We start from the raw sequence: 21,646 nt of genomic DNA on the forward strand, positions 1-21,646 counted from the left end.
CTGCCACCCCACCCTGACCCCAGAGAGCTCCCATCCTGCCTTTCTTGGGGGCTAGAGAGATTCTCTCCCTTCTTCACTCACCCGAGCAGAGCAACAGCCCTGCTCTGTGCTCCTTAGTCCTTCAAGGCTCTGAGCAGACAGAGCTGGGGGTGGAAACCCCCATCTCTTTGGGGACACCCAGCCGTGGGCCTTTGGGATTCCCTGTCAGGAAGGCCCTTGACGTTAGCCCCTGCCCCACCCCCTCTCCTGAACAAGGAGCCACCACTGTCCTGGAGACAGCCTTGCTCCCCTCCCCCATCCTGTGCCCTCAGTCTTCTAGATAGGGGTGAGCTCCCTGGCAGAGCTCAGGGAGGGCGCCAGACCTGTGGGGAGAGGCCAGATCAGTGGCCACTCTTCCCAGGGCAGAGCTGGGGGGTCTGGGTCCCAGGAGTTGCTGGGACTCAACAGCTGCTGGCCAAGGGCTAATGGGGAAAGCAAGTGCTGAGCGCTGACTGAGGTCCTGTGTGGAAGCCTCGCTTCACAGCAGGGCACACGGCTACTCAGAGGAGACTCACGTTGGTTCTGCTTTTCTCCTTGCCCTAGGCAGGCTCTCCTAGAGATGGGGATGCCCCTGGATGGAGACAGGGAGACACTGGGGAGCCCCCGGATGGAGACAGGGAGACACTGGGGAGGGGAAAGCGACGAAAACCAATATTTCAACCAGACCAGGAGCCCCGAATTGACATCAGGAAGAGGACATGGAGTGGGCATGAGCAGAAAGAGGACACTGGGGGCTCAGGAGAGGGCACCGAGCTGGGGTGAAAGAGGCTGCATGGCGCTGCGCGAGTCGCTCTCGTCGGGCCCCAGTCTCCTCTCCTCTACACAGTTGTGCTGGTAGCCCGCGCATCCCGTATTCTGACATTTCCTCAGGCCATGTCTAGGAAAAATGCTCTACTCTGTCTACTCTTCACAATGACCCTGTGAAACAGGTGCTGTTTTTGGAGAAGCAGATGGGGAAACTGAGGGTCAGAGAGGGGAGGGGGTCTCTCAACGTTATAAAGACAGTCAAGCGGGCCTCTGAGCAGCTGGTGTATCCCACCCCCCGCACCCCTCCCCGTCCTCCCCAGCTCTCACGCCCCGAGCATCCAGCATTCTGTAAACAGGGTCCCCTGAGGGTTTGAGGGGATGTGGCTCCAGCTGGGGATGGGGGAACCGTCCGTCTATCCCAAGCCAGCCCAATTCCCACAGCCCGAGGCGTCTGGGGGTCTCGAGGGCTGTGAGAAAGTCTCCACAGGAAATGAGAGCCAGGAGCAGCTGGGCCCCTTCGGAAGACAAGGACCAGCCGCCCAGAGCCTGAGGAGACCGAACAGGCTGGGCCCACCACAGCCCCCTCCCCTGGTGGGTAATCACTACCAGATGCCCAGCAACTGACGTCACTTTGCAGGGCCGAGAGGGTCGTGGGACTCGGGGGAGTGTTGGGAATTCTTGGACCAGAATCAACATTCCAAAAGGAAATGGGGGTGGGGGGAGCGTCTTGGCTTATTCTCAGTGCCCGGCGCGGGCAGCTCAGGGTGCCCCTGGCTCTCCTATGGGGCGCTACCTTCTCCAAGTCTCAAGTTTCCTGCTGAATGGCCCTGAGAGTGAGAGCAGAGGGGCCTGGGTCTCTGGGAGGAAGGGAAGGATGCTCCAGTGAGACACCTCAGAAAAGAGTAAGACTCGGGCCAATCTTCCTCAAAGGAGAGGTGCTTGTCAAACGTAAGTCAGAGTAGGGCCGTCCTCTGCTCAAGGCCAGCGACGGCTGCCATCTCGTTTACAGTCAAAGCCAGGTCCTTGCTGGGCCTTCCAGGCCTTGCTTATCTGAACCCATTTCCTCTCTGGCCTCATTTCCACCCCTCCTCTCCCCAGCCCCCAGCTTGCTTTCTGCTGCTCCGCCAACACGCCAAGTATGCTCCCACCTCAGGGCCTTTGTAGTTACTGTTCCTTTGACCTAGTATACCCTTCCCTAGCCATCAAGAGGGTCTGTTCCCAGGATGCCTGAGACTAACATAATATTGTACATCGACTATATTTCAAGTAAAAAAAAAGGGAGGGTAGGGGGGTCTATTCCCTCATCTCCTTTGCTCAAATATCAGTTTCTCACTGAGAATTTTTCCCTGGATAACTTTTAGCCACTACCCCAAGACCAGTTACCCTACTTGATTTAAATCTTTCTCTCTAGTGCTTTTCTCTTCTAGCCGACCAGATAACTCGTTATCTGGTTTATCGTCTGTCTCCCCCACCCTGGAATGGGGGCTCCATGAGAGTAGGGTTTTGTCTGCTATGCTCACGGCTCTCTCCCCAGAATCTACAGGGGTGTCTAGGGCATAGCTACATCTCGGTAACTATTAAAATGAATGAAGTTCCAGCTCCACTGTCTCATCTCGAGCAAGTTGTTAACCTCACAAAACCTTGATGTCTTCATCTGTAAAATGGGCTCCTGTTACCGCCTTTCCAGGGTTATGGGAAGCCATTTGAAGTAATGAGAGAGACAGCTCTGAGATTTTTATTTACAGCAGGTGATACATGGCCTAGTGGTTAAAGAGTTTGGGCTTGGGAGCTGGTCAGGTTGGAATCAAACCTTGGTTCTAATCTCTCTGTGACCCCAGGAAAGTCCCTTTTTCTCTCTGAATCTCAGTCTCCTCACTGGTATAATGCAGCAAATAGAGGCTCCACCTCACAGGGCCCATGTGGTAGAGGGGACCCACTGAGTATTCCAGGCAGGGCCAGCCTCTGGTGGGACCCTGGCCTGACCATTCCTGAGTGTGGGTGTGGCTATAGTGTGGGGCTTTGGGGGACCTCCCTTCCCTCTCTAAGCAGCCACTTCCTCCTCTACAGCATGAACTGAAGGGTTGAGTGTCAGGACTCTCTAGAGTCACTGTTTCCCTGCAGGCAGCTGAGGGGACGGGGGCTGGGGGCAGGCTGGACGGCGCACTCTCCTTTTTGGGAGCTAAAGGCCCTTCATTGCCTGTGTCGTTGGCCCCTCCTCCCTCCTTCCTCTCATCCTCCATGATCTCAGCAGAGTACAGGGCACCAGGAAACTCCTGCAGCCTCACCTCTTCCCCTTCCTTCCTTCTGCTCCAGGTGCACCCTGCTTCCCAGGGGGTAGGGGAGGGACACATCTCCCCCAGCTTAGGCTGAACAGCCACAGGGATGACCCCCCTTGGGACACTCAGGAACGAGGCCCCTGGTCTTACTCAGTGGCAGTTCTCAAACGCCCTCATCCCCAAACTGGACGGATCCTCAGAGACCATCCCAGACCTATCTTGGCTGCTGGAGATATGGACGCCCAGAGCAGGGCAGGACAAGCCTGAGATCACACCTGCAAAGCAGCTCTCCTGTCTCTGGCAAAGAGTTGAGCTTCACAGGCTCTTAGAAGAAATGTTCAACAGTTCCTCACCTTCTACTTGGCCTAAGGCAGGTGGGACACTGGGTCCCAGGGCACCAAGAAGAGGCTCAATCCGATCTGCTAATCCACCCTCCTCAGGACCCCGGGACATCCCAGGTGATCAGGGGCAGGAAGGGAGAGTCCCCCTATTTCCTCTGTCAGCTCTAAGCCAGGCCTGATACCCCAAGGCACTGCCAGGACTATCTCTGCCCACAGGGGAGGATGGCTGGCTCCTAGACCTGGCATTCTAAAGGTGTCTCAAGACCTGCTGAGGGGTCTGATCCGGGAAGGTGGAGTTGAACGCTAGTTCTGACTTTCATTAGTTGTGTCAAACTGGGCAAGTAAACCTCTTTCCTTATCTGTAAACTAGGGATAGTGATAGTGTCTCTCTTCTGGGACTGTTGTGACCAGCAGATGCTCAGCCTGAAGCGGGGTCAGAGTTGCACCAAAAGAAAGTTTAAAAGTGCCAGATGCTAAACTCGCACCCAGGTTTGTCAGCTGCCCCAGGGGCACAGATTTCCCCCACAGCCAACTCCCGATCCCAGGCGGTGGCCCTCCTTGGTACCAGCTCGGTCACTCACCCTCTGGATCCCAGTGCGGGGCACCTCCGGCCCACTGCAGTCATGGTTCCCTGCCGTCGCCGCCAGCAACCCGGGGACCTCCTGTTTCCAAGGCTCCCGCCTTTCTGAGGCTAAGGAGCTGTGGAGCTCACAGCAGGACTCCAGGGGCGGAGCCTGGCCTGAGGCCACGCCTCTGACACGCCCCCTCCGCCCTCCCTCGGCGTTCTCCACCGTCTACTCCGCCCTCTGGGAAGGACGTGCCCCGCCCCGGACACGCCCTTCGCCTCTCCTTGTCCGTCAGGGTCGGGGAGGGTGGGAAGGCCACGCCCCCAGCACACGCCTCCGCCTCGCCCCGCCCCTCTCCAGCTTCCCCAACAGTCCCCGAGCAGCATGGAAAGGCCACGCCTCCCAGACACGCCCCTGCGCCCCGCCAGCCCCGCTTCCGCAAACCTCAGGCTTTGGGTTACCTCACAACGCTCCCCGACCCGCACTGGACCCCTACATACAATCCTTGTTGCACACCCGAATGAGGCAGAATTTAAGAGGATGGCAAGAGAAGGCAGCCTGGAGTAGGTAAAGATGGTGAGAAAGCATTCGTTCTTTAAATCATAAATGTAGGCACTTCCCATTTATTGCGTTGTTTGTTGTGTGCCAGGCACTGTGCTAAGATTTTTACGAGTACGTTATTCTTGAATTCTCAACACAGCCCTACAAGGTAGGTGGTATCGTTGTGCGCATTTGTCAGATGAGAAAAGCGAGTCTCCGAGAAGGGAACAGACTTGTCCAAGGTCAGTAAGAGGCAGTCTGGTCTGGATTCACTCTGCAGCTCTACAAGGTCCTCCTCCTCCCCACTGAAGGACCAATTATCCCAGCGCACAGAAGCTGTGCTTGGTGTCTCAGGGCAAAATCACTCAAGAGAGGTTCCAAAACAAACCCTAGAGTTTAATTTTTCTCAGATTTTCTTTTTCCCTCTTTATTTCAGTAAGTACATCTATAATAACCAGTGTGGTTTAGACAAAGTCTCTGAGAGTTGGAAAGACAAAGATGTCTTTGGTTGGGGCTGAGGGGTCTCCCAAGGGCTGTAGGGCTTAGAATGTGGTGGGTACCATGTGATGGATGAGTGTGCAGCCACTGGAGACAGGCAGATTCCTGCTCAAATCCCACCCCTGCAACCTTGGCTGAGTCTCAGGCTCCCTAGCTGTAAGATGGGGGCGGGGCAGGTTATAGTATTGATATAATCTTTTACAGAATTTTCAGTGAGTAACATTTGTTTTGACACCTAGTAAAACAGGTACTTACTAACTGAGGGCTATGGTCACATCACTATTTGTATTTTTGCAACAATTCAACACACCCTGTACCCAAGTTAGGTAGCAAACGCTTTACCAGACCTAGGGGAGCAATGTTGTCCAGCAGAATTAAAGGCGGAGATTCAGAGGTGGGGGCCCAGGGCAGGGATCCAGTGGTTGGGCTGGGCCCAGTGCTGAGGGCTTATGCTGGAGGCTGCCTAGGGCGCTGGAGTCAGGTGGGTCTTAGGTCAAGTCCTAATTTCGTCATTTGCTAGATGTGCAATCTGACAGGGGCAGACGGCATTTCTTCTCTGAATCTCAGTTTCCTCATCCGTGGTATGGAAATAACAGTATCCTCTCCCTGGATTTTTTTTTTTTTTTCTGAGAATTAATTACATGTGAAGGGCTAAGTACAGAGCCTGGTCTATAGTAGTGAAAAGTGAAGTGAAAGTGTTAGTTGCGAGTTGTATCTGACTCTTTGTGACTCCATGGACTATATATAGCCCACCGGGCTCCTCTGTCCATGAGATTCTCCAGTCAAGAATACTGGAGTGGGTTGCCATTCCCTTCTCCAGAGGATCTTCCCGACCCAGAGATCGAACCTGAGTCTCCTGCATTGCAGGAAGATTCTTTACCATCTGAGCCACTAGGGAAGCCTGGTTTATAGTAAGCACTTAGTTAATGTGTAGGGGGTGTGTGTGCATGTGTGTATTCTGTTTTCTTTCTACAGATGTGTGTGTTGGGCGGTCCTCTCCAGACTCTGTTGACAGGAGGCTGGACATGCCATCCCCACATGTTCTGCCCTCACCCTCCCCTGATGGGCACCTACCTTTCTGAGGGCACATTCTTGGGGTCTCGCCCTTCTTCTGTGTCTGGCCTGGCATCCTCAGGTTTTCTTGTGGGGTCCACTTCCACTGCTGAAGGGTTGGGTCCCACTGTTGGGGTGTCCTCCCTGGAGGCAATGGTCCCTGGCACCACCTTCTCAGCTGCCTCCAAGCCTGGAGGGTCAGGCAGGCTTCGGGGTACCACCTGGGGCTCAGGGCCAACTTCCTGGGCCTTCTGGGTGGCCTGTTTGCCCTGAGCCTTCTTGATGCTGGGGCGAGGCATGGTGCCCATGTGGCTGTACATGTCGCTGGAGCGGGCATAGGCCGGGGGGCTCTTGGGGACTGTCACCATGTCATCCTGTGTGGCATCGAAGGTGTCAGCCTCCACCTGGGGCCGGATACTGTTGGGGGCCAAAGATCGTCTCAGAGTAAAGGACCGCGGAAGGTTGGAGAGACTCCCAAACCCCTTGAACTTGAAGAACTCTGGAAGGGGGGAGGGGAGGAAAAGGAGTTAATGACATCGCCAGCAGTAATAATAAAAGCAATGAAACATTTGTGCAGTTCCACTCACTGAGGGTTTATGGAGGGTTGGGAGCTTCACTGACACCCCCTCTAGGAGTTATGGTATAATATGGCACCACTGGGATCCCGTAGCCTTTCAATTCCACATCCTAGCTTTGTGACCTTAGGCAAGTCATTTGACCTCTCTGAGCCCCATTCATCCACATCAGTAAGATAGAGACTATAGTATCCGTCCCCCATGGCGGGGGCGGGGGCAACCTCTGGGCTGTGGACCAGTACCTCCTGGCAGATCAGCAACAGCATTAGACTAGAAATAAAGTGCACAATAAGTCTAATGCACCTGAATCATCCCCAAACCATCCCCCCCACCATCCCCAGATGGTGGAAATACTGTCTTCCACGAAATTGGTCCCTGGTTGGGGGCCAAAAGGGTTGGGGACCACTGCCCTCTGAGCAATGGAAGAATTGAAGAAAGCCATGAACTCAGCATGTAAATAACATGCTTCATAGCTGTCAGAAGTAATGAAGAAAGATGGTGATGACGATCACAATGAATGCCTTTGCATTTGTCAAACATGCCACCTTCATTAATTACTTCCCTGAATTCTCAGCACAACCCAATGGCACAAGTTTAATCCCCCATTTTCCAGATGAAGAAACTGAAGTTCAGAGCGGTGACATGACCTGCCCAAAGTCACATAGCTGAGAGCACATATGTGTGTGTGTGTGTGTGTGTGTGTGTGTGTGACGTGCGTGTCAGGGTCGGGGCGGGGGTCGTGATGTGGGTGTTTGAACGAGGCTCTGAGGTGCCCCTGAGGTGCGGATGAAATGAGAAAGGGGCTGTCGGGTCCCTGAGGGTCCCACTCCCCGCAGTTCTCTCCTTCCTGTCAGCTGAGCCCTGGTGGGGACTCAGGCGGCAGTGCTCGGGTGATACCATCTCCGCGTTTCCGCAGGGGTGCGCCTGAGCGCCCTCCTGCCTGCTCCCAGCTGTGGGACTGCCCCTCCTCCTAGCCACCGCCGTCTGCCGGACTTCACTACGGCCCCTCTATAAGCAAAAACGAAAACACCCTGGCATTTCCCACTTCCTTGGCATCCTCCACCTCCTCAGATCCTCACGACCACGGTGGAACATAGGTGGGATGGCCCCATTTGACGGAGAGGAAACTGAGGCCCAGAGAGGGGAAGGAATTTGCCCAGGGTCAAAAAGCCAAGCGGAGCCTGGCCGAGGGCCCGCGGCGCTGGAGTGCTGGGATCAGTGCTCTGGGGCTTTCCTCCCAGGCCTGCCCACCCCCCACCCCACCCTCAGTTATAGTCTCTGCCTCCTGACAAGCGCCATCAGCAGATGCTGAGGCTCTGCTCTTAGAAAGCTATGCCAACGAGCGAATCGCCTCCTTTCTCCGTACCACTTGTTTTGTCTCCTGGGCACCGGGGGTCTGGAGGAAGCAGTAGTGGGGCAGGGAGGGAAACTGAAGTCCAGGGTCCAGGGACGTGAGACAGCCCTGCTCTGTAGCCCTATATGACCTCAGACAAGTCTCTGGGTCTTTTGTCTGTGGAATACAGTCATAATCTTTGCCCTGTACACTCCCCTCATGTGCTGTCAGGTCCAAAGCATCAGAGGGGGCCTTCCCTGTGGTCCGGTGGCTAAGACTCTGTGCTCTCAATACAGGGGGCCTGGGATTCGATCCCTGGTCAGCGAACTAAATCCCACATGCTGTAACTAAAAAGATCTTGCATGCCACAATGAAGATTGAAGATCCCGAGTGCCGTAACTAAGACCCAGCACAGCTAAATCCGTATCTAAATCTTAAAAGAATCAGAGGGAGCTGAAGTTTGCTGGGACCAGGAAGGAATCAGCAACCTGGGAAAGAAGAGTGATGGGTGGGTGTGGCCCCTCATTTAGATGCTCTGGGTCCCAGCGTCACTGCTGGTGGGGTCATGGGACATTAACCCATGGCACGCACCCCTCCCCCTGCCCCAGCCCCAGCATCTCCCAACCTGAGACCTCCGTGTGAACCAGCACAGAGGCAGGCAATGGAATGCATGGAGGTCTTCCCTGGCACAGCCCAGAGGTCACAGGGAGCCAGAGGACACACAAACGAATGGAGAGACTGACAGTCGGGTGGGGAGAGACAGAGGAATAGCGACAGAGACAGACCAGACAGAAACAGAGATGGAGAGCCAAATCAGCTGGAGAGAGAGATCAGGCCAGAGGGATGGAGAGACGGCACCATGGAAACTCTCAGAGTCCTCCAGAGAGAGCCAGAGATGGACAGAAAGAGAAACAGAAACGAGATAGAGTGGGAAGAAGCGGATGCAGAGAGGCTGAGACGGACAGACAGACAGAGGGATGAAGGACGGTGCAAACGGCACCCCACACTCACTGAACTTCTTGCTGGCCTTCTTGGTCCCCTCCGTCATCTTGGCAAGCCGTGCAGAGCCCCTGGCCGAAAGGCGAGTGGCCACTCGAAGCTCTGGACATCAGTGCTGGGATGCCTCCCTCACCTCCCCTTCCCCTTTCTCGCGCCCTCTCGCTAGCTTCCTCTGTGTATTTTTAAACCAGTGAAACTCTCACAGCCCCACCCTCCCCATCCTCTCCGCAGGGGGGCGGAGGCAGGGCGCCCCCCCTCAAGTCCCAGCCCCTGTGGGCCTCCTCCTTGGCCTTGGCAGCGGGGGGAGGCAGGGGGCAGACCACAAGCGCGTGAGATCTGGAAGGTCTGGGAAAGAAACCGCAGGCTCTGGGAACAGAGCCTACTGGGCTGGGGGCCTCCAGGGACCTGACAACTGCTGTTGGGGGGTCTGGCCAGCGGGCTGGGAGGGTGCAGGGAGTCAGGCCTGTGGGCAGAGGGGTTTATTCTAAGCCTCAGTGCCGGGGGATGTACTGGCAGTGGTGGCGAGGGGAGTGCCATGGTTTGGCCCGTGGGCCCTGAGGCCACCCAAATTCAACTCTTGGCTGCCCCCCTCTGTCACTGTGTGATCCTGGACAAATCCCTCCCCGAGCTTTAGTTTTGTCTCTGTGAGTGAGGGGTATTTGCAATGCCCACCTCACAGGGTCCAGCGCTTGGTGCAAAGCCTGGCACAGAATCAGTGCCCTCAAGGCATGGTCACTCCTTTTCAAGCTGGCAGGGACATGGTGATAATTTAGTCCACCACCCCGCTGTACAAGGATAGGATAGGAAAACCGAGACACAGGCAGGCAGAAGGCCCCCAGGTCACACAGCGGGTCGGTAGCACAGACTGAGTGACAACCTGCCCTCTCAGGCCCCTAACCCACAGCCTGGTGTTTTTCTACCCTGCAACCCCGTGTGTGTGTGTGTGTGTGTGTGTGTGTGTGTATGTGCACGCTCACATGGACAGGACAGAGATGAGGAAATGAAACCTCCCCTACACAGGTTGTCCCTGCCACCTGCAGAAGCTTCCAGCAACTGCTGGGGGGTACCTGAAAGACCAGGGGCTTCAGATCCCCGCTCTGAGTGCAGAGTTACTTCTGCCTCTGAAGACTCGGTTACCTAACTTCTAGACTAGGCACGAGCATAAGGTACACAGTCAACCCACGGAGGCTCTCGCATGATCGGACATTATTATCCTGGCCCCAGGACTGGCCCACTGGGGTGTGAAAGGGGAAGTTCAAGGTCAGGTGGGGCCCCTTGTACATCCTCCATAAAAATAATGACTACTGATGACTAACGTTTTCTGGTCACCTAGTACGGGCCAGCCAAAGGGCTCAGTTCTTTTGCCCTAAGGAGGCAAATACTGTTTTTCTTGTCCTCATTCTACAGATGTGGAAACTGAGGCCATGCCCCGAAATCAAGTGACCTGGAATTGGGACCTGCGTGTCCAGCCATGGAGTCTGAGGTCCTAACTTGCACACTCAGAGTGCCTGCCACCCTCTGGCAGCTGGATGATAGACCTTGGTGGGAGAAGGGCCTGCCAAACTTTCTCGATGGGACAAGGGGGAACCTGAGGCCCTGGAAGGGAAAGGGACACAGCCCATGAGATGGAGGCAGCAAACAGGCCTGGATGGGACAAAGTTCAAATGAAAGGAGGGGGCTTCTGGACCATGGACTTGGGAGGAAAAGGGGGTACAACTCCAGTTCCCTCTCTTGAGCGTCAACCATGATCCAGGCATGGATCTGGAAGCCCCCACAGATTGTCACAGATCTGTGAGGTGATCCTGGCACTGTCCCATTTCACGATGAGGGAACTGAGGCTAACAAGGAGCAGAGGCTGGACAGATACCCAGGTGTTTTAACTCCTTCCCGTCTCTGGTTGTTGTCAGAAGCAGGACAGGGGCTGGTAGCCTCGTGATTGCTAGAGGGATCTTCCTGATGAGAGCTGGAGGGTGCATCCCCCAGCTTCTCTCTCAGGAGGCAGTTGGAGGGATTTGGGCTCACTGCTGAAGTGGTGGCATCAGCCAGTACTGGCTTCCTGGCCAGACCCACTCCCGACTTGCTGTGTGACCCTCCATAAGAGACTTTACCTCTCTGAGTCTCAGTTTCCTCATCTATGAAATGGGGTCACAGTAATCCCCCCTCTCCCCCTCTTCCTGGAGTTGTTGGGAAGACAAAAAGAGCAAATGATGGCCTGGGCCAGTACACCCTGGCACTTCTTGCTGAAGGATGGATGTGGTTCAGGTCAGGGGCAGACTGGCTCAGGTCAGGAAAACCCTGGGGCAGGCACACTGGGTGACACTTGGGAGTCCCAGCCACGGCCAGGGCGAGGCTGTGCTGCCGTGGTGGAGGGGCCTTGCCTGCGCCAGGCTAGCCCTGCCGTTGGCCCAGGCGCCAGGGTAGTTGCTGCATCCCTGGGAGAATGAATGGGGCTCAGTGTGACTGCTCAGTGTGGCGGCTCCGCTGAGCTCAGAGCCCTCTTTGTGCCGCCTCGAGTGGCCGTTGGGAGTGCGGCTGGGGACCTGCTGGCCGGTGGCTGTCCCCAGGCCCTCCTCAGCCGGCGCTGGAGGCCAGCCCAACCCCACTCCACAGCCCTGAACACACGAGCGCTTTCCAGCCTCAGGCCTTTGCTTGGGCTAGACCCACACTCGGAACGCACACACCCCTCCACCGCCTCGTCTTTCTCTCCACTGAGTCCCTGCGGTCTAGACTAAGGCACAGTGCCCCAGGAACCCTGCTCTGATTTCTAGCCCCTCCGTCCTCCCCTCCCCAATCTATGACAGAGGTGTCAGCAACCTGGTCAAGCACGATTAGAGACTGGAGCCTTTCAATGTCATAGTCACTGTACCCAGGCACACCTGAGTCCAGACGGCCACCTGCCTGATCTCAAGCAAGTCACGTCACTTCTCTGAGCTTCACTGTTCCCATCAATAAAATGGGACAAACTCGACATCTCTCACACTATCCTGTGGCCATGAAATAAGATGTCTACACTGAGAATACTATCTGTATTACATTCACTTGTGTCATCATTTAAAAAAATATTTTTATTTATTTACTTGGCTACCCTGGGTCTTGGTTGCAGCACATGGGATCTTTAGTTCCTGTAGAAGGGATTTTTTTAAGTTGTGGCATTCAGAATCTTCTAGTTGAGGCATACAAACTCTTAGTTTGGCATATGGGATCTAGTTCCCTGATCAGGGATCGAACCCAGGCCCCCTGCATTGGGAGCTGAGTCTTAGCCACTGGACCACCAGGGAAGTCCCTCACTTGTGTCTTTATATGCATGTTCTGAACAGACCTCATGCACCGTCAGAGGCACTGGCCTCAAGCTTCCACACTGGCCGCAGGCCTGCTCCAACTGTAGGACTCAGTAGATATCTTTTCACAGCTTTTCTCAGTTGTCTTCTATGGGGGGCCAAAGAGACCTGGCTTTGAATCGCAGCTCCATAGCTCCCTGGCTGCGTGGCCTTGGGCAGGCCACTTTTACCACTCTGAAACTGTTTCCTCTTCTGTAACTTGAGTCCCCTAACAGCAGCTTTCTAAGACGGGTGCTGTAAAGTTCCAGAGGTCTGACATGGGGCCAGGCATGCAGTCAGTACCTAGCTGGTGTGGGCAGAAGGTCCATGGAATTGCAGGGCCGTGGACATCACCCAGCCATTCTCTATTCTATGTCCCCCTATCCGGTGACCCTTGTCTCCCCAGGAAGACCAGCAACAAGAGCACACCCCCCCAGGAGCCCTTCTTCTTCCCTCCATATGCCCCGTACCCTGCTCCTGGTCAGGGGAAGAAAACAGAAGGTCCAGGTCAAACAGCTGGCCAGGCGCTCCCTTTCCTACTCTGTGCCTCAGTTTCCCTAAATGCTAAATGGCAGCAGGACCAGAGGCTCTCAGAGCCTGGTCAGTCAGTCAGCAAACATTTCCTGAGTACTGGCCACAGGCCTGGCCTTGCCAGCCTAACCGGTCCATGGAAACAGGAAACATTTCCCTCCAGCCAGCGAAGAAGTCAGAGTCGGTGAGAAGTTGTTTCTGGCTAGGATCTAATTTCTTCTCACTCTGACTGGGCAGCCTTCTGAAGGGCTCTGACTGCTCCTGCCTGCCATCATCCCGCAGGGAGGGCTGAGGGCCCGAGGCCCTGAGGGGAAGTGACTGGCAATGTCAGGGTTCAGGCCAGGGATGGGGGCGGTGGAGGTGATGACACCACCGGAACTTCTGCTGAGGCCTCTGCCCACAGGATGTAACTTAGGGAGAGCTTGTGAGAAACAAGCAGGGGCCCCAGCCTGAGAATCTGATGGTGGAAGCCACCCAAACCCACGCAGACTTCCCCCTCCCACCCAATGCGATTATCCCCTCCCACACCTCCCACTGGCATCTGGCCACCCAGCTGGCGATGCTGTGCCATGACAGTGCCCTTGCTCCACCCTCAGCCCAGGTGGGCGGAGTCCTGACATGGGTAACTGCTTGGGGTTGGCACCAGACTTTGGCTGGTGTTGGCTTTACATATCAGTGTGGCAACCGGCCAGCTATTTGACCCTGGCCAATGATGTCACCATCCATGGAGTTCTCCAGGCAAGAATACTGGAGTGGGTTTGCCGTTTCCTTCTCCAGGAGATAAGCTGGTTAAATAGTATCACGGACGATAAGCTGGTTAGATAGTATCACGGACTCAGTGGACATGAATTTGAGCAAACTCCAGGAGATACTGGAGGACAGAGGAGCCTGGTGGGCTTCAGTCCACAGGGTTGCAAAGAGTCAGACACGACTTAGCAACTGAACAACAATAAGTGATGTCACCCCTGAGTTTCAGTGTTCTTCTATGTACAATAGAGGTAATAATAGTATAATATTGCTGAGTGAGAATTGAGATAATTCCCATAAAGTGCTAAGTGTACAGCTTGGACCATTTATTTTCCCTCCATAAACTATAATTACTACAATTATTATTATTTTCTCCCTCCCTGCTCTCCCCACCCCCAGTTTAGCCAATGGCCACCCTGCTTCTAATACTGCACCCAAGAAACTGACCCCAGATCACTCCCTGACATGCCCCAAACCCTCACTGGTCCACACTGCCTTCAGGAGAGGGCTCTCTGCTCCTCACCTGATCCTGAAGACCTTCCCTGGCAGTCCCCCTGCCTCCCAGCAGAACAGGGTCTCTTGGGACACCAGCATTACCAGACCCATTCCTGACTCCTCCTACAAAGAAGCTTCAAGGCCAAGCCATGTGAGCTAAGAGCTGGAGAGCAACCCAGGAACCTTCCTGGCAGAAGAGAAGGTAATGGGGTGCAATCAGACAGCACAGCCCTGAAAGCAAGGGGCCCTGGCGTGTAGGAAGCAATGTGGCCACAGCCTAGGTGGGGAGATGCAAAGAGCCTCAAATGTCACAGTTTGGTTTTTTCTGATGACAGTGGAGAGAAAGACATACAGACATCACTTCAGAATGATCTGATGGGTGCTGGCAGGGGGACAGACTGGGGAAGACAGGTCTTAGGATCCACTCGTGGAGGACTGGGGTGGGGGGTGCAGATTGAAGAGGGGTGGAGAGGAGGTCTGAAGGCAGCCTTGTTGGGGGGCTGGGTGTTAAAGGCTGGAGGGAAATACAGGAGGCTCCTGGAGCCAGAATGTATCAGAAAGCTGCTGGGGAAGAAGGGCCAGGATAGGAGAAGCAGGCATAGGATCAAAGAAGGAGATGGTGGACGGTGGTGGGCTTGGTACCCTGGCATAAGGACAGCAGGCCTCAAACAGCACCACTTGCTATACTGCTGGACAGACTGTAAACAGCCTGAATCAAGAGAATCCTCTTCGGATTCAGATAGACAAGGTTCGAGTCCCAGCTTTATTACTGTGAGACCTTGAGCAAATGACCTCACCTCTCCGAGCCTTAATGTGCTCTTCTGTAAAATTGGTTAGTGATCCTGACTATGGGGCGGTGGATTCAGGATTCAGCAGGAATGCCCAGCACTTCCTGAGCACACAAGAGGGGCAGACGAAATGCCAGCTACCTTTGTGGCTACTAACCCGGGGCGCGACCAGTTAGGGAGCAGCTCGGCTGGAACCAAAGTCCTGTGGGTCTCATCTCTTGCCTCCCAGAGAACTGGGTGGGGATCCAGGAGTGGAAGGCCCAGGCGTTGCTGGCTCACCACCTTCAATGTCGCCGCGCCCCCTGGCGGCCGTCGGTTGCCATATCAACGGCGGGTCGGCTGGGGCCCGGGGAGGCGGCGGTGGGGGCCCGTTCTCCCCTCCCCGGACCCCAGGCCGCTCTCTCGGCACCTCTAGTCTTCGCCTGCGTACAGTGGGGTGTGGGGGGCGGGTGGGGAAATCCCGAGCAGGGGAGGAAGGGAGTCCCGCTGCGGCTGGCATGTGCGGGTAAACTGAGGCACGCGGTAAGTCGCGCCCCGAAGCCAGGTGTTGAGCGCGGGGCCCCACCTCCGAAGGCGGAGGAGGGGCCGCGGGCGGTGACGCGCCGAGGGCGGCGGGCGGGCGGGAGGCAGGCGGCGGCGGCGGCAGGTGCGGCCGCTGAGGGTGGAAGGGAGGAGGGAGGGGGCGGGCGGAGGGGGAGGGGAGGGCGAGGCCTGGGCACCTCCCCCTTTATAACGCGCCCCCTCCCGGGCTCTCGGGCCGCCTCCTCATCTGCTGTTTCCGTCTGGCCCCCTCGCCCGGCCGCCCCGGGCCCGGGCCCGGCCAGGGAGCCCCCAGGCCGCGGCTCGGGGGGCTGCCCCCCCACCGCCCCCCCGCGCCCGGCGCCCAGCGCAGCCCGGCGGAGGCGGCGCCGTCGGAGGAGGAGGAGGAGCAGGGCACTGCGGCTGGCCCCGGATCGGGCGCCAGAGCGGCAGCGGCTTCGGCAGCGGCGGCGGCGGCGGCCCGAGCCGATGCAGCGGGACGCACCACCTCGAGCCCCAGCCCCGGCGCCCCGGCTCCCCGCGCCCCCGATCGGGGCCGCCGCCTGCGCCAGCGGCGGCGGAGGCGGGGGCAGCGGCGGTGGCGGAGGCGCCTCTGCAGCTTCGGCTCCTCCTGGCCTCCCGGGAACTACAAGTCCCAGGGGGCCCGGCGGCGGGCGGCGGGCGGAAGAGGCGGGGTCGGCGCCTCGAGGCCGGAAGTGGCCGTGGAGGCGGAAGTGGCGCGGCCGCGGAGGGGCCTGGAGCACGGCGGCGGGACCCGGAGCGGGAGCGGCGGCGGCAGCAGCGGCGGCGGCGGTGGTGGCTGGAAGTGGCGGCGGCGGCGGCGTACTGGAGTCAGCCATGGCAAAGCAGTACGACTCGGTGGAGTGCCCTTTTTGTGATGAGGTGACCAAATATGAGAAGCTCGCTAAAATCGGCCAAGGCACCTTCGGGTAAGGCTGGGCACCCCCCCCTCCCCAACCCCCAGGGACCGGGAGCCTCCTGAACCTGCACCCCTCCGGGCCGACGTCGGGACGCCCAGACCCGGGCCCGGTTGGTCGGGAAGCCACTTAGACGCAAACTTATCGCCTGGTCTCGCTAGGCCGCACCGCAACCCCGCCGGGGCCTGAAGGAGTCGGCCGGCGGGGAGGAGCCTGAGGCCCTTGATGGGGGGGCAGGGAGGGGTTGCAGAGAGGAGCCTGTGAGTGGAGCGGGATCTCTCCGCGAGACGCCCTACTGAGGCGCAAAGAGCAGAGGGAAGGAGGCTGAGACTCAAGAAGGGACCGGAGTCACCGCGTGGTGGGGTAGCCGAGTGCCCTGGGAGACCCGGCCCAGCCCCGCCCGGGATTCCCTTTCCGGCCCTCCTCTGGTGGGGGAGGGGCGGGCTCTGCGGAGACGTCCTCTAAGATCCCTCTTGGGTCTCCCCTCTCCGCCTGCAGGGAGGTGTTTAAGGCAAAGCACCGCAAGACTGGCCAAAAGGTGGCCCTGAAGAAGGTACTGATGGAGAACGAGAAAGAGGGGGTGAGTATGGGGTGGGGTGGGCAGGTCTCCCAGCTCCCTTGGGCGTGAGGTTGCGTTTCCACCTTTCTGCTTTGGGGACTCTCAACGTAATAGATTCAGGTTAGGTGTTTGGAAATTTCCATATTCCAGGAAGTTTGACTTCCCAGTTCAGTCTTTGAATTCAGATGTCTTAGAGCTTTTGGTACTTCATTTTTGGGTGAATATGTTTGGTGCCAGGAGGGGGAGCCCATGCTTGTACCCAGTGCCCCTGGGTTTTTGGAGTTAGGAAGTCTTTAAACACTTTTTGTTTAGGGTTTAATTTTGTTGAACGCGAAATATATATATTTTTCATATATATACATATATAGAAAATGTTAATAATTACATGCAATGGTTTTGAAAAGGTGATTGGCATTTAGCTGAAAAGTAACAGTCTCTCGTGCCACACACGTGTGTTAGTTCTGGTTCAGCTTTCCAGAGACCAGCTTCTTTAATATTTGTTAACTGCCAAACAGGTTAAATGCAGGCATAGGGCTAAAATTTATAAGGTTGAAGAAACTGCGCGTCTGATGACTGGTAACAGAACTTTTGTGTGAAGTATCACTGTTTCGGTTCATTCATTGAATTATTTTGATTCATTTCATTCAGTTCTTTATGAGGGGTACATAGTTACTCCCATTTTACATATGTGGTATTTGAGACAACTAATTTCAGAGCCTGTGCATTTACTCTGTCCCTGAACCTTTGACCCTTCGCGTGGACCCCATGGCCAGTTCATGGGTCTGTAGTGTGCTTACCCACTTTTGACTTCCTCCTGTCTTTTCTCCCACCCAGTTCCCCATTACAGCATTGCGGGAGATCAAGATCCTCCAGCTTCTAAAACACGAGAATGTGGTCAACTTGATTGAGATCTGTCGAACCAAAGGTAAGTTGTTTGGATCATGTCCCCATTTTCAGATGGAAAAACTGAGGCTTTGTTTGCGGAGTTGACACTGGACACATTTACACTGCCTCTTCTTAACCCAGACATTCCAACTGTGACTGCTTTCTCTGGTCTTTTCATCGGAGCAGGTGCTTCCCCAGGGCCTGCCACAGCACCCAGCCCAGAGAATGCACTCAGAAAATACCTTACCCGTGAAGGAATTCGTACCCGGATATTTGGGTGGCCATGGGTTGGAGGAGTTGGGAGCTAGTTTGGAGGAAATGAGTTGCATATAAGGTTTCTGATTTTTTTTTTCTTGCCTCCCCCTCTCTCCTCATTCTTCCTGCCTCAGCTTCCCCCTATAACCGCTGCAAAGGCAGTATATACCTGGTGTTTGACTTCTGTGAGCATGATCTTGCTGGGCTGCTGAGCAACGTTTTAGTCAAGTTCACACTATCTGAGATCAAGAGGGTCATGCAGATGTTGCTTAACGGCCTCTACTACATCCATAGGAACAAGGTGGGGCCCTGGTCGGGGAGGAGAGAGCAAGGCTTGGGCTGGCCTTTGAGCTCACTGCGGGGTGGGCATGGCTAAGGGATCCCTGGGAACCCTCCGCCTTGTGCTTCCTGCAGATCCTGCACCGGGACATGAAGGCGGCTAACGTGCTCATCACCCGCGATGGGGTTCTGAAGCTGGCGGACTTTGGGCTGGCCCGGGCCTTCAGCCTGGCCAAGAACAGCCAGCCCAACCGCTACACCAACCGTGTGGTGACCCTCTGGTACCGGCCCCCAGAGCTGTTGCTCGGTGAGGACTCTCCCGAGCTGGCAGAGGGGAGCAGGGGCTGGGCACTCAGCTCAGTCTCAGCACCCCAACTGCCAGGGCTTCTTGAGCCACCGGCCCCAGGGGCGTGGCCTCTCAGGAGGCCGTGGGGCTCAGGGGGCCCTCCCTGGTGTGCTCTTATTCCCAGGGGAGCGGGACTACGGCCCCCCCATTGATCTGTGGGGTGCTGGGTGCATCATGGCGGAGATGTGGACCCGCAGCCCCATCATGCAGGGCAACACGGAGCAGCACCAACTCGCCCTCATCAGCCAGCTCTGCGGCTCCATCACCCCTGAGGTGCGTCACAGCCCGCCTCTTGGGGCCACCCCCCCAGGCCACACACCTCTGAGGTGGGTGGGGGAGGCTCCCTAGCAGGGGAGGAGCGGGGCACGGAACAGAGGCGAAGCCCTGATCTGGACAGGCGGCTGATGGAGGGTCACAGTCTACTGTTAGCCATGGTGACGTCAGGTCTGGGCTGCGTCCCCGGTTCCTGGGGTTTTTCGGCAAGGTGTCTTGAGCGCCTCGCCTCAGAGCTGACCTGTGCCGTGAGACATCTGTGGTTCTGTCACGCTTGGCACACGTATCCCAGGTGATTCATGTTAAAGGGTCTGGTACTCAGTGCCTGTGTCCCATCTGTGGTTACTGATGCTTTGGCCGCAGAGGGCTCTGGGGTGGTCTGGAAGCATCTGAGCAAGTTGTAGTATTTCCTTATTTATTTTTGGCTGCTCTGGATTTTCATTGCTGCGCCTGGGCTTTATCTAGTTGCAGTGCGGGGGGCTTCTCTTGCTCCAGAGCACTGGCTTTAGACCCGGGCTTCAGTTGTTGTGGCGCACGGGCTTAGCTGCTTCATGGCATGTGGAATCTTGCCAGACCAGGGATCAAACCCATGTCCCCTGCATTGGCAGGCAGTTCTTAACCATCGGATCACCAGGGAAGTCCTGAACAGAGACGTATCCAGTCACTGAATACGTACTTGACCAGTGGATCAGGCACATACCCTGCTGAACTAGTCTTCCCCTCTTTCCATGCCTCCCCCCTGCCCCAGGTGTGGCCAAATGTGGACAAGTACGAGCTGTTTGAGAAAGTGGAGCTGGTCAAGGGCCAGAAGCGGAAGGTGAAGGACAGGCTGAAGGCCTACGTGCGAGACCCCTACGCACTGGACCTCATCGACAAGCTGCTGGTGCTGGACCCCGCCCAGCGCATCGACAGTGACGACGCCCTCAACCACGACTTCTTCTGGTCTGACCCCATGCCCTCGGACCTCAAGGGCATGCTGTCCACCCACCTGACATCCATGTTCGAGTACCTGGCACCTCCACGCCGGAAGGGCAGCCAGATCACCCAGCAGTCCACCAACCAGAGCCGGAATCCCGCCACCACCAACCAGACGGAGTTTGAGCGCGTCTTCTGAGGGCCGGCTGCTGTTGCTTCTCGTTAGGGCCGTGGTTTTGTTTTTTTTTCTTCTGCTCTGTGACTTGCAGCGTGGAGATTATGGGGCATGTGAGTTTTTCCTCTAGCGCATATCTTATTTAATCCACACCCTGGGCATCAGGCACCAACCGAGCAGACTGGAGTAAAACTTTGGCGGAGAGTCCAGGAAGGCACCTGAGCTGCCTCACCTTGTTCCCTGGCTTTGGCGGTGATGCCCAGAGGGTCTCCCTTTACTTTAGGACAGGACTGGGGTTGGGGAAAGGCACGCCCCACTGGTGACTCTGAGATACCCTAGCATGCTAGGAGGAGGGGACTGGTCCCTCACCCACCCCGGCCCTCCCTGTGGGATGAGAAACTTCTGTGGGGCACAGAACCAGCCGCAGGAATGGGAACGGCCTGCTCTGAGCCTAGCCCTCAGAACCTCTGAGGCCGATGGATGCTTTTGGTTTCTTCGATAGGACAGTTTTATCGTGTTGATTTTGTTCAATTGTTCAGAGACATTCCTGGGTACAGGCTGGTCAGTTACAATTAAAGTTGACTCTTTTTCAGTAAATGGCTGTGTGCTGTGTTCTATGTTCAGACCGCCAGCTAACCCTGTAACTGACCACTGAGATTTGATTTGTCAGGACGTGGTACTTTCCTTTGTCCCAGTTCATGTCCCCTGACATACCTTCAGGGGACTTGTGTCTCTCTTGTTTATTTTTCTTGAGTACCCAAGTGGCAGGTACCATGATGCTCCCTTATTCTCCTCTCCACTCAGTGTCCGAGAAAGCAGGGAGACAGATGAGAAAAGGGACCCAGTCTGCTGAGGAGGAAACGGGGAGACCTTCTGTGAGCCGCACCTGCAGTGATGACCCAGCGGGGCAGCCTGCCTTGGCTGACAGATGTGTTCAGACTTGACTTACAATCACAGGAGGCTGGAAAGGCTTCTAGCCAGTGGAATGACAACAGATCTGTAACCTGCAGGAGTTCTCAGGCTGCTGACCAGAGAGTGGCAAGAGAGGAAATGACCAGAAGAGCTGAAGGGTCTCCAGGGCCTTGCGGAGGTGGCAGTAGGAAGAGTTAGGGTGGCAAGCAGGCGGGAGGACAGGGAACAGTTAGCAGAAGCTTGGATCATGTGGGCTCTGAGCTGGGACACTCAGGAACAGCACACTCTGTGGAATACCTTTGATACATTTCCTGTGAGTCTGAAATCTGAGATAGGCACATATGAAGCACATTCTACATTCTGTCCAGTGGAGGCCTCTTAAAGGGGACCTGGGGAAAAAAGATTGGCAAAACCTTTTACCTGAACTGTGCTTTCCTGGTAGGTATTAACCTGGGTCACAGCTTCACAAAAGGCAAGTGAAAGGGAAAAAAAATGACTAGCCTATTCGATTCTTGGGGCTGCCAAACACAGCGGCTTAGAATAACCAACTTACTGTCTGTTCTGAGGAGAAAAGTCTGAAATCTGGAGTTGTCATCAGCAAGGTTGGTTCTTTCTGGAGGCTTAGGGAGAATCTATTCCAGCCCCAAGCCCAGGAAGCCTTCAGAGAGCTCTGTACAGAGAGGAACACACTCTGGTGATTTAAAAAAATATCCAGTTTTTTTTTTTTTTTTTTTGATGGCACCGC

The 21,646-nt window shown here is 56.0% G+C and overlaps 2 protein-coding genes across 5 annotated transcripts in view; one reads left to right on the forward strand and one right to left on the reverse strand.

The window, feature by feature from the left end:
* The window catches only part of SH2D3C (SH2 domain containing 3C), a 39,085-nt gene extending 23,924 nt beyond the window's left edge, over positions 1-15,161 (reverse strand). Inside the window, exons 1-2 of one of the 4 annotated variants that reach the window (XM_061433570.1) lie at positions 15,003-15,161; positions 6,082-6,559 (exon numbers count right to left, since the gene is read on the reverse strand). In XM_061433570.1, coding sequence (XP_061289554.1) covers positions 6,082-6,559; positions 15,003-15,060 — 536 coding nt within the window. In that variant the 5' untranslated portion in view covers positions 15,061-15,161. Of the gene's footprint in view, positions 1-3,984; positions 4,160-6,081; positions 6,560-8,979; positions 9,141-15,002 lie in introns of those variants that run through there. The other 3 variants (XM_061433571.1, XM_061433573.1, XM_061433572.1) reach the window with 3 other exon arrangements.
* Positions 15,162-15,946: 785 nt separating this feature from the next.
* CDK9 (cyclin dependent kinase 9) lies at positions 15,947-20,586 on the forward strand. Its single transcript, XM_061433590.1, has 7 exons — positions 15,947-16,314; positions 16,801-16,882; positions 17,696-17,786; positions 18,136-18,302; positions 18,416-18,587; positions 18,751-18,899; positions 19,648-20,586. Exons 1-7 carry the CDS (start codon positions 16,223-16,225, stop codon positions 20,011-20,013), a joined length of 1,119 nt encoding a protein of 372 aa, XP_061289574.1. The 5' UTR covers positions 15,947-16,222; the 3' UTR covers positions 20,014-20,586.
* Positions 20,587-21,646: the final 1,060 nt, after the last annotated feature.

Source organism: Bos javanicus, chromosome 11 (assembly GCF_032452875.1).
Source record: "Bos javanicus breed banteng chromosome 11, ARS-OSU_banteng_1.0, whole genome shotgun sequence".
Taxonomy (NCBI): Eukaryota; Metazoa; Chordata; class Mammalia; order Artiodactyla; family Bovidae; genus Bos; species Bos javanicus.